This window comes from Carettochelys insculpta, chromosome 30, assembly GCF_033958435.1.
Source record: "Carettochelys insculpta isolate YL-2023 chromosome 30, ASM3395843v1, whole genome shotgun sequence".
NCBI lineage: Eukaryota > Metazoa > Chordata > Testudines > Carettochelyidae > Carettochelys > Carettochelys insculpta.
In genome coordinates, this window is record NC_134166.1 from 2,850,087 (window position 1) to 2,869,683 (window position 19,597).

The window sequence follows — 19,597 nt, forward strand, 5'->3', positions numbered from 1 at the left end:
GCAGGGCAGGTGCCGTAATGTGCACTGTAGATGGAACAGCTCCAGCCAGGCCACATCTCTGCTGTGCACACCAGGGAACCCCAGGCAGCCTTTAGTCTGGAGTACATTCTCCCCAGCAGAGCCGCCTGGCTCAAGCCACCTTCCCCAGCCCTAACCACACTGCTTCCCACTGCATGGCCTCCCTCCCCTGCTTTTGCCCAGGTTCAGCCTTCTCCTGGGAGGAGTGCAGGGCCTCAGCACACCTGGCTGAGCTCCAAGTCCCGCCTCGCTGTGCTCTGCGCACTCACCTGCTGTGCAACTTCCGGCTTGGGGCCCAGCTCCAGGAGCCGGCGAGCGAAGGTGGCGGCTGTCTTGAAGTTCTTGAGCTTGAAGAAGAGATTGAGGGCGGTGCGCAGCACCAGGATCATGTGCACAGGCTGCAGGTTGGAGTGGGTGAAGTAAGCTGCCATCTGCAGTGGGGGAAGCCAAGGAGGGAGAACACCATCACTGGGGGCAGCACTTGCCAATCAGCTCTTGGAGCACAGTGGGAGGAGACCGCGCCCTGGCACAACCCAGTCTGGCTGCTAGAGGGAGCAGGACAAACCGGGCAGGGTGCTGGAGCAGCAGAGTGATACGGCCACACGAAGCGAACCAGCAGCAGGCTCCTTGTGTCAGACATGGGTTAATAACCTTCTGCCCGAGCCCTTCCACAGCCTTTTCATCAGCAGATCTCAAACTGCTTTACAGCAGAGGTCAGCCTCGTTACCCCCACTGTACAGAAGAGGAAAGGAGGGCCCTGAGCAGAGAACTGACGTGCTCAGGGTCACCCAGCAGGTCGATTGTAGAACTGGAAACAAAACCCAGGTCTTTTTGAGACCCAGAGCCATACTCTACCCACTAAGCCATGCTGCCTCCCTGTTAAGCTGATTATTGCACACCTAAATGAGCACAGTGATCCTGAGCAAGCCTAAATGGCTCTTGCAGTACCTGGCCCTGGCAAGCAGAATACAGCAGGTGACTGGCAAAGGACAAAATGCGCACTGATGCCAATGGGTAAAGACCTGGCCTATGGTGGACAAGGCAATCTCGGGCTGCCAATCAGTGCTGTGGATGACATAGGAGGTGGGTTATTATAAATAGCAAAACTGAGCAAGTCACTGGGCCCCAAGGCTACCTGGGGAAATCCACAACAGGGACAGGACATTGAATTCAGGATTGCCAGTCTCCTATTACCACTGGTCGATCCCCACCCAGCCAGGAATAGAACCCAGGCGCCATGATAAATTGAGTGTGGTGGAGCTTCCAGACCTCGCAGGTGCGTTTCTGCTGTTCCAGGGTCTCTTTGGGGAGTTTCTTCCTCTCAATCTCCATCGACAGTCCCACGATGTACTCTCGGCAGATGGTGATCAGCTGCTGGGCCTATAATGAGGAAAGATGGGGCATGTGTGTGTGAGGCACCGTTCGCCTGCTGCAAGGAACGTGCTGGAGTGAGATGCGCCCCTCACCTCAGCGATCTCCTGCTTGTTGTCCACCACCAGCAGCGGCACGCTCAGCAGGATGGCGCGGAACTTCTCCACCGCCTCCTCGAACTTGCCAGCCGTGGTGAGCTGGTAGCAGACTTGCAGGCGCTGGATCAGGTCGTTGAGTTTGAGGCCGACGGCTGGGAGGGCATTCTTCAACCCAGCATCCTTCCTGGAGGTGCAGAAAGGGGAAGGAGCTTCAGTGAGGAACCGGGAAGGAACCGGGGAGGCTAGCCAGAGCACTGGGGCGTGGGAACGTCAGGGGTTACCCTTGATGGACCATCTGCATTGCAATCGGTCACTGACACATTGACCCGGCTAAGCCAGTTCCACCCTCCAGCTCCTCAGCCATCAAAGCTGGTTGGTAACCAAGAGGGGCCTCCAAGTCTCCCTTGCTGTCTGTACAGGTGCATGCTGTGAAAATCTGTCACGATCTCCTAGCTCCTCAGCTACCCCTGCAGAGGATGTATTTCCAGGTGCCCACTTAGCAGAACACTAGTTCAGCTGCAAGAAACCAGTGGCAGGAGAAAGCTCTCTCACCTTCGTTCAGCTCTAACAAGCAGAGCTGGGTAACAAAGTCCTTCCACATAATGGTCATCAGAAACCTGCCCTGGGAGGAATTCTCCCTAGAACTTGGGCTGTCAGCCAAGGAGTTGGTCTCAAAGCCACTCAAGACTCACTGATTAGCACAGAGCCATTTAAAACCCAGTTGCTCTTTTGCCGTTGGCCCCGATTTACACCAGGGGGCGTGATCACAGCAAGGAGAGGGTGGGGCTGGTTTGGTGTTTGCAAATGACTGGCACCTTGGGAGCACTCTCACCTGCAGGTGACTATAACCATGCACCCCTCCCACATGCAGCCTAAAAGGTAGAGCCAGGGGAAATGGCAAAGAGGCCTGAAGGGAAAGCCTGGATTCTGCCCCACAGCTCACCAGTTGCGATGTGGATATCCATACATGGCGGGGAGGCAGGGCAGCGCTTGGTAGGTGGTGCGGCCCCGGGCGTAGGTCTGCAGGAACAGTTGCTTGTAGGGGCCAAAATTAGTCACTCCCACCTGGTCGTGGAGGAGCTAAGGAGAAAGCAGGGAAGCAGCACACTTACTGGCTGGCCCCTGCACAGGATCAGCCTGGTGCCTTCCACAGCCTAGGCGCAGGATCCCGGCCTGTGCAGGCGTCACCCCACCAGTCTATCAGAACCCATTAAAGCCTCATCCTGAGAAGGAACCTGTCTTTCCAACCAAACAGCCCAGGGCATGAAACTACTGCCTGCTTGACACAGCAAGGCGTCGTCTGATTACCTCTCACTGGAAGGAGACCCGAACAGGAGGGGGAGGAGGGAAGCATCAGGACCCACCAGTGTACCTTACCCTCATGGCTGTCTCAAAGGAGCCACCCAGGATGTGATCAACAGGTAGCTGGGAATTGTTACACCAGATCTAAGGGAGAGGAAGGAACGCATTACAAGAGGAGTTCGGCATTTGGGGGGAATAGAGTCACACCTGTCCAGTGCTCCTCCAAAACACCCCCACCCCCCCAATACAGGGATGCATCACTGCTCCCATGAAGGCACCAACAGCTTCCAATGCCGGTGATCAACCAGTGCAGGAAGGAGAGCTGGTGGGTGCCCAGAAGAGAAGGTTTCACAGCAAGGCACGAAGGTTTGTCTTCTTACCTGAGCTGGGCTGGTGCCCTTGGTGGGTGGGACAAAGAATCCGTCCTCTGCCCCTCCTGCTGGGCCAGCAGGAACATCCTAGGGGAGCAAACAGATAGGGTTAGCTAGTCAGTGCCAGGCTGGTGACTGGCAGCTCTGCAGACAGATACTGCTCGTGGCCGGGCATCCCTGCCAATGTACTTCAGCCTTAACCTGAACAAATCGCCTTTAGGAGGAGGGAGGGCGGTTAGTCTCCATAGCGCATTCCGTCTTTGGCCTCTGCTGAAACCGCCAAGGGGCCAGCTGGGGTATGGGCTAGTCTGACACCCTCTGTGCATTTCAGAGAGCCTCCCGACAGTTGGTTAGCATCTCCAGAGACACTAGCATTTCCGCAGACACAGAGCTGAAAACCTGTGCTGCCAAATCTTGGTTTTCACCTTTAAGGCTAAACATTTTTATACATTAGGTAATGAGCTTTATGAGGTAACCTTACAGGACTGCTTGCTTTGTTTTTGTGAAGATACAGACTAACACAGCTAACACTTGGAGACCTAAAACGGAGGGATTTCTAGCCCGCCGGTGGAGGTGGGGACATTGGTGTGAGCCCTACCAGCAGCCTGATAGAGTAGCTCATAGTGTGAAATGCCCCCCATATCACAAGGGGCTGTTGGCTCTGAAACCTACCGACAATAATTTCAAAATTCACAGAATCAGAGCACTAGAACTGGGGGGGGGAGGATGGGGGGGGACCTGAAGAGGTCACCAAGCCCAGTCCTCCAAGCTCACAGCAGGACCAAGCATCCAGCTCTTTCTTTAGGGGCCTCTGCAACTCAACTACTTGAGACTCCTGATTCTTCCTGATGCCCCATCTCCCTACCAGTTCAGGTGGAAGGTCCAAATCCTCTTCAACTTCCCATCCGCCACCTTCCTCCTGTCCTTTACCAAGGGCCTCATCTCCAAAGCCCTCTCCGGCATCCACAAAGCCATCTGTACATGACAACAGAACCCCAGTCAGACTGCCGCTGGAGAGAAGAGAGACAGACAACCACATGCTCCCCTTGCTACTCATATGTTCTCACCTTCATCCAGCTGCAGCTCAGCATCCTCTCCCCAGCCTTCAGTGCCAACCGTGTCAATGTCAATATCAGCAGCCAGTGCCCCTCCTTTGCCTAGGGAAAGGGACAGGATCACTCATTCACTTCCCCACAGATACTAGGAAGAGAAGGCATTACACACAGACCCATCACAGCCCAGTTCCTATCATCACAGATCTGTGCTGTGTTAAAGGCCAAGGACGTTTGAATCATAGGTGAATGGCATCCAGGAGGTTTCCTGGGAATGGTTTAAATCTCATCTTTAACTGGGTACCAGCCCACACCAGAAATCTGTGGTAAGTTGGAGATATATAACAGCTGGACGGCTGGAGTCACAAGGGGGCATTTAAAGCTCACCTAGCACAGCACAATTAGAGTCAGTTCTGTTGTGATAACTGGGCCTACAAATTTATCCTGCTGACAGAAAGCGAGTGAAAATGGGTAAGATGTTGCAATAACCTATCAAATGTAGATGGGAAAAGGTGCCACAGCCAAAGACTGAAGCAGTCCAACAAAAAAGCCTCCTGATATAATTTCTGGACTGTGTTGAGATCACACTTAATAAATAAGAACAGTGAGAGAGAGGAAAACAAAATCAAAACTGGCATGTAGGAAATGAGGCTTAACTGGTGGAAAAAAAGAAAGGGTGGTTTATTCACTCTGTTTTGGGGGCCTGACAGAAAAAGACTGTGGAAGAAAAGCTGCTATGCTAGTCCTGGCTGGCTGAAAGATGAGAGAAAGGGAAGGAGAGACCTTCACAATCACAGCTGCCACCGCAGACCTGTTTTGTGCTAATCCTACAACGTATCCTGATCAGGCCAGAGACAGAGACAGATAACACCACCAATGCCTGAATCCCAAACTCTCCCCAGGATGGGGAAAGCTCTGCTCCCCACCACAAATACATCCCCTCTTTTCCTAGCCTTCCCTGCCTTTTCCTTCCTCTCTCTCTCCTTTTTTCCCTTCCGTCTGACTAGAATCGGGCTTAGCTGGCCAAGACAACATATTTTGCAACACGACTGTAAGCTTATGACCAAAGAGGCAGCTAAAAGCAAGGCCTAAACAGCACAATGCTAGGACGAGTTTGCCAGGTCTCAGAGTGATTCATAAATCCATGTGCTGGGACCCTGTGTTCTTCCAGCAGTCAGGTGGCAAATGAAAAATAAGTCAGTAACAGAAACAGATGCTGCATATTTACTCTTCAGTGCTTTTTCCCCTCTCCCCTTGTCTGCATGTTTTTGTCTTTTAGGAACTGGGATCAGACTTTTAACAGCAGCTGCAACAATGACAACTCTGCCTCATCTCAACTCACTTCTCTTTTCCCCAAAAGGACAGCTGTTCCCATCTTTAACACCATCTCAGAGACTGGCAAAAAGGGAAAGGGAACAAGGGATGTTGAAATTGATTCCCACTTGAGCCTATTCGTTTCCAGTGCTGTAAAGATTCAGACATCAGGAAGAGGGTTACCACCAAGTTAAAAGGACTTTTGAACAAAGCCCTTGCTGTAGCACTATGCAGGCCAAAGTCTATATTGCAAACCCCAGACCTTGATTTAATGTTGAACAGGGACCAGGTACTGTTAAGCGCCTTTGACTATTTGGGCCCATTTATTCCACCTGTATTAATCCAACAGTTCCCAAATATACTGTGCTACCTTTGCTGGCAATAGTTCCTTCAAAGAACCCCTTGGAGACAGTGAGCAATGGCCAGTTCGTATCCAGAGGCATGATGGCAGCAGGGGGCTGGAGCAGCTTCGCATTGGGGTCAGTGTCTGGAATCTGAAATGAGAGCATGTCATAATACAGATGATAGGAAAAAACCCTTGGCTTTTTGTTTCCCCACCATAAAGGCCCAGGAGTCAGTCTCAGTGCAGCCTGGAGCGTGTGCTATCAACCAATGCCTGGATGCTGTTAGCACAAAGTCCCACACTATCACCTCCATTTCCAGGCAGAGCCTGTGACCAGGTAGGCAGCAAGAGCTGATCTACTAACCGTTTCCTTTTCAGGGTCAAAGGTCTCTTTCAGACTCTCAGCTTCTTCGTCCAAGCCATGGGTTGCAGCTGTGAGATAGGCCAGGGACTCTGAAAAGGCACATAACACATACAGCAGATGGACACATTATTTGTGGGGCCTTGCATAAATCCCATCATGACAGTGTAAATAGCAAAGTAATGAATTTCATGGTCTCTGCACAGAATGAGTTTTACAAGCAAATTTAGTCCATTTCAAGGAAGACATTTAAAAGACCAGAGCCTGGGGTCACCTTCAGAATCTGTGCCCTGTGCAAAATCATGGTTTACACAGGACCCCCCCAAAACATGTCAAATGCTCCATACACCACACACATGCTCCACCTGGAAGGATGGGGACTTCCTATACCAGGTCTCTGGGCCTTGCTATGATGAAAGGCAGACTGGCAGCACAGACGGGGCCATCACCTCCCACAGGCAGCACAGAAAATGAGTGTGGGTCCAGGAAGCAGGATGAATTATATTCTAATGGTCCACGTGTGAGAAGGGGAGTCCCAGGACTATTTGTAGCTCTGTCACTAATTTGTTATGAGGCTTTAGATAATGCACTGCCTTCACCCTGCAGCAGTTTGTGTCTGCTGTGAGAATGCTGAGCTCCCTCCAGGGGCACAGCGAGGGTTACCATTTGGAAAATGCTGTGAGAAACTTGGCGGAAAAGCAGACAGGGAAAGTACTGCGATCACAACATCCCAAACAAAGTGCGCTCATAGCAGGGTCACACCCAGCCAAAATACAGCAGCTGGACCTCTGCCAAGTCCTGCTTTAACTGGGGTTTTATCCAATCAAGTGGAAGACCAAGCAAAAACACAGGAATTGACATTGACTGGAGCATTCCTGCTGTGCCCCAACCCACAGGGCAGCAGCCCGGGAGGTTGGTGCTGCGATACTCACTCTGCCCGCAGTTCTTCAGGATCCTCACCCTCTCTGCTACGTCTCCAAGGTACAAAGCGTTCTGATAGTGGCCACTCATGTCTTTGCGGATCTCGGCTAAACCAGAAGAACAGACAGAAACAGTTACCACCTCTCTGCCTTGCTCAGCCTCCTCTCCAAGCTGTCCTCTCTCCCCTCTGGGCCTTACCTTGCTCCTGGATTAATTATTATTCTTTATTTGTATCACACCACCATCTATGAGCTCCCAAGTTATAGCTCAACCTCCGTCTGTGCTAGATGCTGTACAAACACACCCAAAAGATTGCCAGTGCCTCAAGGAGCTGACATTCTGTCCCACCTCCCGGGACTTACCTATCTTCATCATCTTGCGGAGCTTCTCCAAGTTGCCCGTGATGAGGTACAGGAAGGAGAGCCTGTCGAAGTTCTTGGTGCGCTGGTAGCACATCTCCACAATCTGATGGTTTCCCTGCAGCAAGGCCACCTCCCCCAGCTTCTCCCAGCAATTCTTGTCATCCAGAGCCTTGGCTGCCTCCAGTGCGATCTAAGAGAACACAGCAGACAAGGGCACGGATGTGAGGGCAGGGGTGGAAAGCTGCTTTAAGGGGTGCCGGCCTGGCTCTGGAGACCAGGGCTCAACTCCCAGCTCCATCTAAGATGTTCTGTTTCACCTGGGGCAAATCTCTGTGCCGCAGTTCCCCATCTGTGCAAGGGGCAGAACAGCAATGCCCTGCTTCACCAGGGTGTTGTGAAGATACATTAGCAAGAGTGCAAGACTTTGAGATACCTATGACAAAGAGCTGCTCCCTACAGCTCTGATCCAACTGCATTATAAGGAACTAGGCAGCAACCTCTCTGTCTGAGCCCACTCCTCATGGGCTCAACCATCCCACTCAACTACAGCTCCAGTCGAGCCACAATACAATTTTGGCTTCTCTTCAGGGTCTCTGTACGGTTTGTGCCTCCATGTCACACCCTGGTCTAAATCCACTGTGGATCCAGAGGGCCACTAAAGGCTGTGCCCAAGTGGGGAGCTCTACAGTTCATTTACATTCCATGGATTTCTAACCCTGCTCTTTAATACAGAGGTGCCAGCCTGGGGAAATGACAGGTCCCGTCATGCTCTGCTCTAAGAAACATTCTATTCAGATTAAGATGGGTCATTGTCCACATGGAGCTGAAGACCCTAGGGGTGAGCACCTAAGTCTTAAGGGCGAGGGCTAGCAGAGGCCTCAATGGAGAATTTCAGAAGCTGTACCTGGATCACAGGACTTTTTACTGCACCACCACAAGTAATTCAGAATGCAGGGGAGCCTTCCACCACAAGACTCAGTGGCAAGAGCGCAGCTCTGAGGCTCAGGAAAGCTAGATTCTCTCCTGGCACTGCCACTGCTGATTGGGGACCTGGAACCAGTTGCTTCATGTCCATCCATGCCTCAGTTTCACCACTCGTAAAATCAAGACAGCTTTACAAGTCCTTTGTACGGTGCTGCAAGATCTGCCAATGACAGGTACCCAGGCAGATTCCCCTTCACTGCCCTAGTGTCTCACCTCAATGTTGCCACACTCCAGTGCCAGGCTGAACCGAGTCTTGTCGTCCTTTACAAAATGCAGAGCCACCTCTGGGTAGCCCTTCTTCTGGAGGTAGGCAATGATGGACTGGCCCACCAGCTTGGCATTCCTCACCATGTGCAACACCTAGCCAGGAAGACGACAGACACAGAAATTGAGACTGCCACATGCCGGGCATACCCCTCTGACAGTGGGCCACAGGACAACACCCTGCCCTGCCTACTCACCTCATCATATTTCCTGTTGATCAGTGCCAGCTTGAACTTGAACTCAGTGGGGTCGATGGTGAGGACTCTGGGTCGGCATTCCCTGTCTAGGCAGTATACATTGTTCCCCTTCACACGGGTGATGTAGATCGGTAGGTCTAGAGTTCGGATGATTCCATGATCCCTAAATCAGGTCAGGAAACATTTGCATGTTGCCTAGAGTGACCCATTTGAACACCATGCACCTCTCTGACCAGACCCTTTAGCTTGGGAGAAGCCATCAAGTTAGATGCCTCTGTGCTGGGCCTTGCCATTCCTGTGGGTTACAACCAGCGTTCCCTGTAAGCTGAGTGCTTGAGAGATTCAGGTGCTGCCCAGATAATGGGCAGAGAGCCCACAGCCACCCCCAACAGAGGGCAGTATGTATTTGTATGGGTAGTGCACATCTACACATGCCTTGATGCACATAAAAAATTTATTCTGCCCATGGATGGAAAAAATGAGTGGGAACAGCTCACCAGCCAAGGGCACAGGCCACCACAAGGCTGGTGCCAACATGAGAAAATCAAAAGCTAGAGCTGAGCACCCAAAGGCTAGGCTGCAGGACTGACTTTGAATCCAGGGTTACAGTGGGAAAATACCAAGAATTCCTGTTCAGCCTGAAAAACTATTTAGCTATACAAGTTCCCCACAAGCGAGCAGGAAGCTATTCTTTATTTGAGGGGTCCACCTGGTAGGATGTGAGCTGTATGATGAGGCATTTTAATTTAGCATGGTGGCTTCAGTAAACTCCACCTCTGGAGAAACACACAAAGAGGTTTTAGCCATGTTTTTGAGAGTGGGAGATGCAGCAAAAGGGAGGGGCAGTTCCCTACAGAAAGCTGTTGCTGCCCAAAAGGAGCAAAGACAAGTTATAGGAGCCAGTTCTAGATGGCGGGGACAGCAGAGCAGGCTCTTGCACTCAAATGGGGAAGAACAGAGAGGTGGCTGTTGACAGAGAGGGAGGGTTTCCAGGGGGCTGTTCCCAGCAGCTGTAGGTACAGAAAAGGATCACACAGAGCAAGCAAGAACTCTCAAGGTTCAGATATTCCAGCATGAGTCACAGCCCAATCATTTGGTGAGGGGGATCTCAACCAAGTCAGTTCCTTCAGAGAGCAGTTTCAAGAGTCATGGCCGAGCACTGCAGATGGCAGACTCACCCTGTAGTGACAGCGTATTTGATATGGTTGCTGGTGGTGTAGATGAAGACACCACTCTCATCCCAGGCACCACTCTTAACACGGATATTCTCATGGATGCTACACAGGGACTCCAACTTCCTGTTGCAGATCATGATGGCTGGAAAGGAGGAGGAAGTCCAAAAATCATAAGACTTAGAGTTCCCGCTCATTGTGTCTGCCTCAGAGGATGTGTCTACACAACAAAGTAGGGTGTGAATATACAGCGCACCAGCTGGCCATGCCCTAACCCTTGTCTCCCTACTGACACTGCTACTGCACACGAGGACCCAGAGTGGAGTTTGGCATCCTAAAGAGCACACAGCTGGGAGCAGGCAGGCAGGGCTGCTGAGAACCCCACATGGGTGTCAGTGGGAAGAAGGTAACTTACCATGTTTAGCCAGCAGAGCCACATGGGACATGTCAGCTGACCAGATGACATACTTCACCTTGGAGATCTTCACTGAAGCCAGGGTTCTGTATGGGGAGACAGCATTATCAGAAGGGCCTCCTTCAGGGAGATTGCCACAGTATCTCGCCACAATCATGAAAGCTACATTTATGTCTATGGATTCCCACTCTAAACACTACACATCTTGATTCTCAGATATTCCAAGGCCCCTTTACACCACAATTACAGTAAGTCTAAATGAAAGTTGTTCTGCCACATCAGCACGACAGGGCCACAGCCAACTGGAGAACAGGGAACTCTATATTCTATTCAAGCCCAGAGAAGTCCCTCCCGAAGCAGCACAGGCTGGGATATGTAAAGTGACAACTTACTTTAAGTCCAAACTTTAGACTTTCTTTTCAGAGGCAGATTTTTACAGAACCCAGGTAAGTTTCCCATGAAACATTTGTTTCAGTAACTACTTGTGCGACTAGAAATCCAGAGGCAGCAGTCTTGGGATAGTGTACGAGCACAGAATGAAATGAATCAGGCTAGTTTCAATGCATTACACTGACTGTAATGCAAAGTGAATTTATTTATAAACGCTTCAGTGTTAATCTGGGTTTCTAAAGTTAGTTGTAACATACAAGGAAGTTTAAAGGGGACAGTTTATGTATCAGCAAGGTCCTGTCAAAATGGAACCAGAAGCAGTAAGGACAAATCCTGAACTGAACTGGGGCTTTGGCCAGACACAAGGCCTCATTGTCTACCACCCTCTACCTTGTATTGGCAGTGCAAAGCACTACCATATTCAGTGCGTTTCTCAGCCACTTTGAACTGGTGTAAAAGATGTCCCAAAGGGCAGAACAAATGGGAGTCAGCGCCCTGATCTACACTAATGAATCTTGTCCTTTGCCAGTCTCTATGATACTGTAGTCGTAGGGATGAATGGGGATAGGGGAGCATACACCCATTTGTCCTTCTGAAAAGAAATAATGGCTACTGAATAAACTGCTCTATGGTTACATTCATACTTTGCTCTTTGTAACAGCCATTAGCTGAGATTTAGATCAACCTGACACAGCTTGCAGTTGATGCTAGATTTTCATGTCTACTACTAGCTACTACCTGTCCCCAAATGGCATATACTGACGGGATCACAAGATTAAATCTCTCCCAGCAAGTGGCACCTTACCGCTTCTGCTGCACATCAAACAAGGTGATAGAGTCTGCATCCCTCAATAACAGGTTCCCAGTGCCAGCATAGAATATCTCATCGCAATTCGGGACCTGCACTTTCTTGGTAATCTCATTCTTCAAGTTCTTGATTAGGATCTGTCACACAGGGAAGGGGAAAACAAGGAGCAGGACAGGGAGTTAGGACGACCCAAAAAATTTCCTGCCCACAATGAAAATCAAGTAGCACCAAATTATTCTCTTTGTTGTTTTAAAGAGAGTATCTGGGGAAGAACTGTCTAGCACTTGCAGCAAGAGGACACTCCTCTTCCCCTCGTAGAAACCATAAGGGTCTAGGGCGAGGTGATGGGAGAAAAGGGGCTTCTTACAACAGCAGAGGGGTTTGTTAAACAGGGAAAGGAAGAGTTCAAATATGTTGACACTTTTAGAGACCCAGTGTACACTGGAGCCCACAAAGAGTGCTCATATTTTGGTACAGATCCTATCCAGCCTCCACTTCGACCGGGTGGAGAAGAGCTATTTTTTCTATGCTCACTTTATCCTGTCAGGGGGAGGCACAGAACATCACCCCCTCTGTATCTCTTTGGCTAGTGAAGTTCATTCTTCTGGTAAGATTTCCAAGCATTGTGTAGGACTGGAGAAAATGCAGAGAGCTCAGCATGAGGAAAGAAACGAAGTAAGGGGCTGATTGAAAGAGAGAAAGCAGTAAACACTGAAGAGGCCAATCTAAGGAAAGAAACCAAAGAACAAAGCCAAACAGAAAGGAATAACAAAAGTAAGTGTATGGCTGAAGATACACGAAATGTAATAGAAATCCAGTCATATACAACTGTTTTATGTAAATTGCAAAGGTGTGCGCAAGACAGCATAAGGGTTCTTCTCCTGGCTACCTAGTGCTGGTGAACATTCCTGAGCCCTGCTTCTCTCCCCTTGGTTGCTTACCCCCTCAACTACTGAAAACTAACAGATTTTAAAATGTGATGATACCATTTATCCTTTGCACTTTTATAAAGTGACACTAGCCTAGCCAGTTTCCTTTCCTGATTCTGGTAAATTTAATTCTTGTTTCTCCTATTTCAACCCAAAGTTTGAGTCCCCACCATCCTGCGGAAACTATTGACAAAGAAAGAAAAGCAATTTTCATTAGTTTAAATTTTCATTTCTGTTTCCTTTTAACCTCAGTTCAGAGGCAGATCTCTTCTACAGGTGCCTCCCATCCCCTGGCACCAGACTCGGACAGTTGGAGTACCAGTTTGTCCCCCCCATCGTGCACATGTACTTCCAAACAACAAAACAGTTTGGAAGGAGGACCCTGATAAGCTCAGCCCTTACCGAATGCATGCGATCCAGGACTGCAAAGCGGTTGCGAGCTACCCACACAGCTGTCAACCCAGAGGAACGCTTCCCTTCCGGGGCTGGGAAGAACAAAACACAGGCAGCAAATAAAACCTCTGGCAGTCTCGTATGGCAACACATTGTTCAGTCTTGTTTGATTCCATCTTGGCTGTGTTGGATCAGCTGCTTCCTACTAATTCACATTTAACCCGAGGCTAGTCACAAGATTCATTTTCTCCCCCCACCACCCTTTCAGAGCTCCACATGGCCAGTGCCAGCCCTTCTCTCCAGCCAAACCACAAGCTAAGTGGCTGCCTGTACAGCCAACACCGCTGCCTGGCAGAGAAGCAGGCCATCCTGGGTGACAGCGCACTCTGTCAAGCTAACGAGCAGAACCTCACTGGCCAAACAAACAGAGCAGCAAGGGTCCCGGCTCAATGTGAGCCCCCCTACTGGGGCTACCCAGCATAACGAGCTGGAGGAGAATGAATGCACTTTTCCCAGCGTGCAGCTGCTCCCTCGGTTTAAAATGTTAATATGAGCACAGTGCTGCATGTATCAGTAGGGCCTGGAGAGAACTGTACCTTAAGTCCCACTGCAGATGCGGGGAAAGAGTTCTGGAGCAGTAACACATGCTCTGTGCTAAGAGGCAAGGAACAAGACAAGCCCAGGAGAGACTTATGCTGCAATTATAGTGAAATAAAACGATGGTCCCACCATTTTCTTGTTCATCAATAATTGCACTACTAAGGATAGTTGTGTGGCAAGGGAAATGTGCTATGGCAACTGGAGATCCAGACAGTCACTAGTGTCAAGGAGTCCTTGCCGGTCTTATGTGAGAGAGGTCAGTGCCCCAATGAGGGTAAAAGAGAATCAGGTCTCATGTACTCCACTCTAAGTTCTTTGCGGTTAAGAACACAAGGCTGGAGACCTGAATTCTGTTTCCAGCTCAGAGAGAGTCTTTCCTGCCTGAATCATGGTCATATCTTGAAAGCCAGATTATTGCTTGTCTCTCTCATTCATTTACATGTGAGGAACTTCCCTCATTAGCATTCATCATACACATATGTTCAGCTAGAACCACAGAACTCAAGAACTGGAAGGGAACTCGTGAGGTCATCAAGTCCAGTTCCCTGCCCTCATGGCAGGACCAAGCACCATCTAGAACAGCCCTGTTAGATATTTATAATAGAAGGTGCCTGACACTCCTATTAACCAACATTTTCTTTACACCCAAAGGTTACGTAATGGTCTCCTCTGTGGCTCCATCGTCTTCCTTGATCCCAAAGCCTTGACTTATTGACTTGGCTTTTATCCTAGGCTTTCCCAGAAGAACAAACAGAGCTTGTAAGTGGCTGACCTGGTGGCAGTGCAGAGTTATTGCTGGGATGTTTGTAGTTCTGGGCATAGGTTCTGGGGGACAGAAGCAGGATGGACTGATATATCAAGCACATATAAAGCACATATATATAAAAGCCAAGATCTTCAAAAGTGACTAGGAGATTTTAGATGCCTAACTGGAGACATCTTTAAAAGGGCTTTGTTTTCAGAAAGCAGAGCACTTGCCCCCGGGGGCGAGGAGGGCAATCAAGCCTCCAGAAGAATCTCAGATCACATGCCCAAAAACACGAGCCACTTTTTAAACTTTCAATGGAACTACGTGGAACTCAATCCGTACCATTAGCTATCAACATATTACAGATGAGCGTAAAAGAGACCCCTCTGTTTCCAATCTGCTTTACTACACCAATTCATTTTTAAGCAAGAGACAGTTCCCTCCACCAGACCTGCATAAACCAGTGAAGTTATTAATAAGTGAGCTGGATTCTAGTCTGACTCATGTATCACCCCCCAACACTGCCAGCTAAGTCCTCGCCTAGAGTCTTTACTGCCGTGACGACAGAGGCAGGAAGAACCCAGCTGGAGTTTCAGATCCCAAGTGGAAGAAAGAAAATGAATCATGCTTTGATTTGTAAACTGAGCAAATCTGATCTGGAATTTGCTGAGAGAGAATATGAATATCGGGCCCCAGCAGTGTCACTTTTACAGCCACTTCTCGGAGCATAAACCCACTTTGAATACAACATATCTGGGTGAAATCCATCTCCACTGACAAGCCAGGCAAGCTGCCTGCTGTGTCGAAAGGGAAAATGGAAGGGCCCTAATATTTGCATTATAAAATATATATTTGCAGCTGTAAAGTTTGGGAGGAACATGAATTTTTCAAATCCATGTACTGCGTGATCTAGTAAGCAGGAAGGCCTGCCAAATGACGCATGCTGCACGGACTACGGGAAATGCAGGGAGAGAGTGCAACAAAAAGACTTGGAGAACAGCACCTCTTTTATGATGGGATAGAGGAGGTGAGGGCAAGACTGAAGAAAGGGAGAAGAATAAAGAAAAATACAAACAAACTAAACGCCTACCATCGGGGTTCTGGGAATCTGCATCCTTGGGGATGGTGTACAGGTCGTAAGTGCTGTTCTCCAGGTTACTGGCTCTCTACAGAGGGGGAAAAGAAATATTTTATGCATACACACCCTCACTCTCACACTCACTCTCTCTCTCCCTCCCTCCCTCCCCCACCCCAATCCTGAAAGAGAAAGTTTAATTGCACAGAATGGCGAGAAAGTCATCTCCATTGGCTGCTGATGGTGTAAAAGAGAACTAGACACCAAAACGATGGGCAGCCTTCTGTGTGCACAGCAGACAGACAGGAAAACTCCACACCAACTGGTCTCCAGTCTGGCAGCACATCCTGCCCAGGTTCCCACTGATGGGACTGTTCAGTAAGAGAGAGGCTAACGACTGTTACCTCTAGCCAAACTCTGAAGAGATAACTCACCTCTCCAGCCTACCCAAAGACATTTCTCTAACTCACTGCAGAACAGACATGAAGGAGCTTCCCTTTCGGAGCTGGCTTACCGTGCAGAGCAGGACAGCATTCTCAGCTGGGTTGTATGACATGTTGAACACTGGGAACTTGGAACCACTGAAGAAAAGATACAAAGAGAAGAGAAAGTGACTGGCTCATGCCTCTGGAGAGATGGTGTTTGGTTTGCTACTTATGTCCCACAATGCATCTTCCTTGGATACTACAGATGTCTGAAACACCCAAGCACATCACATCCTGCCTATTTCCAATATATGACACACTTTTCAGTCCCTAGTCTCTGAAAACAACAGGGGCAATTAACATTAGTGGTGATGGCGATTTATGTGAAGAACACCTCAGCCCATGAGGAACTGCACTGAGACTCATCATACTCATCACAGAGGTCACCAAATGGCCACTTCCAATTTTGAACAGCTGAGAAGTCCGAGATTTCATAGCCTGTTACTGACTCCCCAAGCCACCTAATAAGAAAGGAGATGTCTGCATGTGACTGAACTCTCAGTCTGAAATCCTTCTGAGGGGAAGGACAACAGCACAGCCTGCATATCTGCAACGCTGTTTATCTGAATGCCACAACTGCCCTGGCTTCAGGTTCCCACACCTTCTCAGCTGCATGACAGCGACATCTTTGGAGCTGTTGAAATCGAGCTGGCGCAGGAAACGGTCCTTCACATAATACAGCATGTTCCCGTGCACCGCATAGGCAGGCCGCTCACGCTCCAGCTTGAATACGATCATGCCACCATCGTGGCCTGGGAAAGGAGAGAGGAATCACCATCACAATTAAACCCAGATGGGTAGAGCCCTTCACAAATAGAAAATTTGTATCCACATCCCCATCTGCACAAGTGAGCTGTGCATAGCTGCAACCATATCTGCGGAGGTGGAAATAAAGCAGGTGTCTGTGGATTTGCAGGGCTCTACAGATGGAGCAGGGGCCAGCTGCCTTTCCCTTCTGCCTCCATAACAGGGGACACACTGAATAGGGCAAGAGTAGGGCCCCCAGGAATTCACACACTGGAGGCCCAGCTGACAGACAGTATTCAAAAGTCACTTCATCTTGATTGAAAGGGCAAATTCCATTCCCTACTCTGATAGAAGCTGCCCCTATTTGAAGACCGGGTCAGCCCCACCTCCCTTCTTTATGTTAAGGAATCAAGCCAGGACCCTGGCTCCCCTCTAACCATTCAAAACAGGTTGTGCCTTCAACATAGGATCACAGGTAGAGACAGTTAGGTGATTCCATCTCCTGTGACCACAAGGGAGCAGATTTTACCTGCATCACAGAAGTCCCTAGAGCGCTCAGTAAGGGATCAGGGCCCTGTTGCTCTCAGGGCTAGACACACAGAAGACAATAGGTCCCACTCTAAAGAGCTTATTATCCTGGCTTTTGACGAGACTCAAATCCCTGCTGACAACCAATTAGAATGTTGTTGCAAAGATAGTTTTTCTAGCCCATGGCCCCTCTCTCTGCAGGTTGCCCCTTCCCTACTGCTGCCAGCCTCCACCACCCACTTGGCAAGTTTCAAACACCTTCATGCCCACCCTCATGCCTGAGGTGCTCACTGCAAACCTCTACAAAACTCCCTCATTACATATCTTCCAATCCCTCCTTAAAACTGTCCTTTACCCAGCACCTATCAGAAACGTCGGGCAGGCCACTGGATGCTGAGATCACTGTCTGGCATGCTACCCAGTATTATTTCCACACACTTCCCAGCTGTCTGTACCCACTTGTTGTCTCCTGTCTTACACAGTGAGCTCTTTGGGGCAGGTACTGACTTTTCTATGCACGGCCCCTGGCACCACGGGGTCCTGCTCCATGATTGGGACACTCAGATGCTATAGCAGCAATTCTCAAGCACAGTGGGTCACAAGCTCTCTCAGTGCTGTAAGCTGCCTCCAAATATTTACTCCCTGTATGGTGCTTAGGATGTCACATGGGCTGCTGCTGTGTGCTGACTGGGCCATGGGTTGAGAACCTCTGCTCGATGGTAACAAATCAGAAGCATTTTGGCCCCTTCTGTATTTCATCTCTAGGATAACCCGGAATACATAAAAAAGCATGTAACCCACAAGCAGGGCTCTGGTACGTACCAGAAGGCCCCAAAACCCTTTCCCCTCATCGCCACCTGCCAGAAAATGGAAGGATTCCTTTTACCTGCAGCAAAGAGGTTGAGGTTGGGGTGAGCAGCCAACACCCAAAAGCGATCATGATCTCGGCGGAAGGTCTGAACACCCGTGCTGAGAGGGGGAACGAGAAACAAAACAGAGCAGATGATTTTGGTAGAAAGGCCAGTCTGTAAAAGGAAAACTCTGAGCCTAAAGCTCCAGAATGGACATGGCTCACCCTACAGTAGGAATCTCTGCGCAAAGCATGCCTTGTGAGAGCTCTGAACACTAACACCATGCTGACCATGAATACCATTGTGCAATGCATGGGTTAATGGCACATGTAAAGTTACAAATATTCTCTGGATAGTGTCACTAGAACAGATTTAAGATGAGACAGATTAACCTAGGGAATGGTGCTAAACAGGTCAGTCCTAGAAAAAGAAATGTGCACTTACTTCACTTTACATATTAATAATAAAAAAAGCCATTGAGCTAAACTGGCATGGGTTAGTCTGATCCTGAACTTCAGAGGAGAATTAATATTGCCCCTGCACCACAGAGTGGCAAAGGGAAGAATCCCAAGTATGCCTTCCTGGCTTGCAAGCCAAAGACATCAGGCAAAAGGAACAGAGAAAGACACAGTCTTTATCCTTCACCCTCTGATGCAAACAAAACAAGTGATTGGACTTGTGATGGGTCTCGAGGAGGTCGGCCAGCGATTAAGCTGAAAAGCGAGGGAGGTGAAAGAAACCATCTTGCACAAAGAATGTCTCTTACTATGTTAAAGTTCTTTTGCTTGCAAGTATCTCTTCTTTTTTCCCCTTTACTGGGTATCACTTAATCTATGTTCTTCTGTTAATGAATTTGTTTCACTTCCTCTGTAAGCCACTCAGTGCAGGGTTTGACGGGAAAGGTGTATTTCATCCAACTCAAGTACAGTAAACCCCCGAAATGCATGACTTCCGAGTTGCGCTTAACTTGCATTCACATGAGTTAAGCACAACTTGAAGCCACTCTGCTGCTGTTTGCCTGCCTGCCTGGCTCCTCCAGCTGGGTGAAGTGGGCAGGCAGCTGCAGCGGCATGCCTTCTCCCCAGCTCCCAACAGCTGGGGGATGCCAGACAGAAGAATGCCTGGCTCCCAGAGTGGCAAGGAGCCGGGAACCAGGCAGCAGCCTGGTTCTGGGCTCCCCACCTTCCCGTGGGAGCCAGGAAACTGACCAGCCCTGTGCTGTTCAGTTTCTTGTCTCCTGTGATTTGGAGTCTCGCTCCCAGCTCCCCGCCACTCAAGGGAGACAGCTCCCCTGAGTCACATGAAAATTCAACTTACATAGAGGTTGCCAAGAATGCAAATTCCACATGAACTGGGGGTTGACTGTAATAAGCTATCACGTAGTTACTCGTTAACAGAGCAGTAAGCTTAACATCTCCCAACAGCCCAGAAGTGGGAATTCACTGAGTGTTACCTGGTAAATAAGATTTGGATCAGAAGAGACTCGAGTCTGCTGGTG

General features: G+C 49.3%; 1 protein-coding gene across 1 annotated transcript in view; it reads right to left on the reverse strand.

Annotated features, from left to right (window-relative positions):
• The window catches only part of COPA (COPI coat complex subunit alpha), a 34,672-nt gene that overhangs the window by 2,335 nt on the left and 12,740 nt on the right, over window positions 1-19,597 (reverse strand). Inside the window, exons 10-31 of the mRNA XM_074980705.1 lie at window positions 18,135-18,217; window positions 16,575-16,725; window positions 16,003-16,069; window positions 15,504-15,579; window positions 13,075-13,157; window positions 11,741-11,880; window positions 10,546-10,631; window positions 10,137-10,275; window positions 8,959-9,121; window positions 8,711-8,857; window positions 7,514-7,703; window positions 7,163-7,258; window positions 6,234-6,322; window positions 5,897-6,020; window positions 4,228-4,317; window positions 4,026-4,135; window positions 3,170-3,247; window positions 2,865-2,933; window positions 2,431-2,567; window positions 1,485-1,671; window positions 1,288-1,398; window positions 288-449 (exon numbers count right to left, since the gene is read on the reverse strand). Coding sequence (XP_074836806.1) covers window positions 288-449; window positions 1,288-1,398; window positions 1,485-1,671; window positions 2,431-2,567; window positions 2,865-2,933; window positions 3,170-3,247; window positions 4,026-4,135; window positions 4,228-4,317; window positions 5,897-6,020; window positions 6,234-6,322; window positions 7,163-7,258; window positions 7,514-7,703; window positions 8,711-8,857; window positions 8,959-9,121; window positions 10,137-10,275; window positions 10,546-10,631; window positions 11,741-11,880; window positions 13,075-13,157; window positions 15,504-15,579; window positions 16,003-16,069; window positions 16,575-16,725; window positions 18,135-18,217 — 2,578 coding nt within the window. The remainder of the gene's footprint in view (window positions 1-287; window positions 450-1,287; window positions 1,399-1,484; window positions 1,672-2,430; window positions 2,568-2,864; window positions 2,934-3,169; window positions 3,248-4,025; window positions 4,136-4,227; window positions 4,318-5,896; window positions 6,021-6,233; window positions 6,323-7,162; window positions 7,259-7,513; window positions 7,704-8,710; window positions 8,858-8,958; window positions 9,122-10,136; window positions 10,276-10,545; window positions 10,632-11,740; window positions 11,881-13,074; window positions 13,158-15,503; window positions 15,580-16,002; window positions 16,070-16,574; window positions 16,726-18,134; window positions 18,218-19,597) is intronic.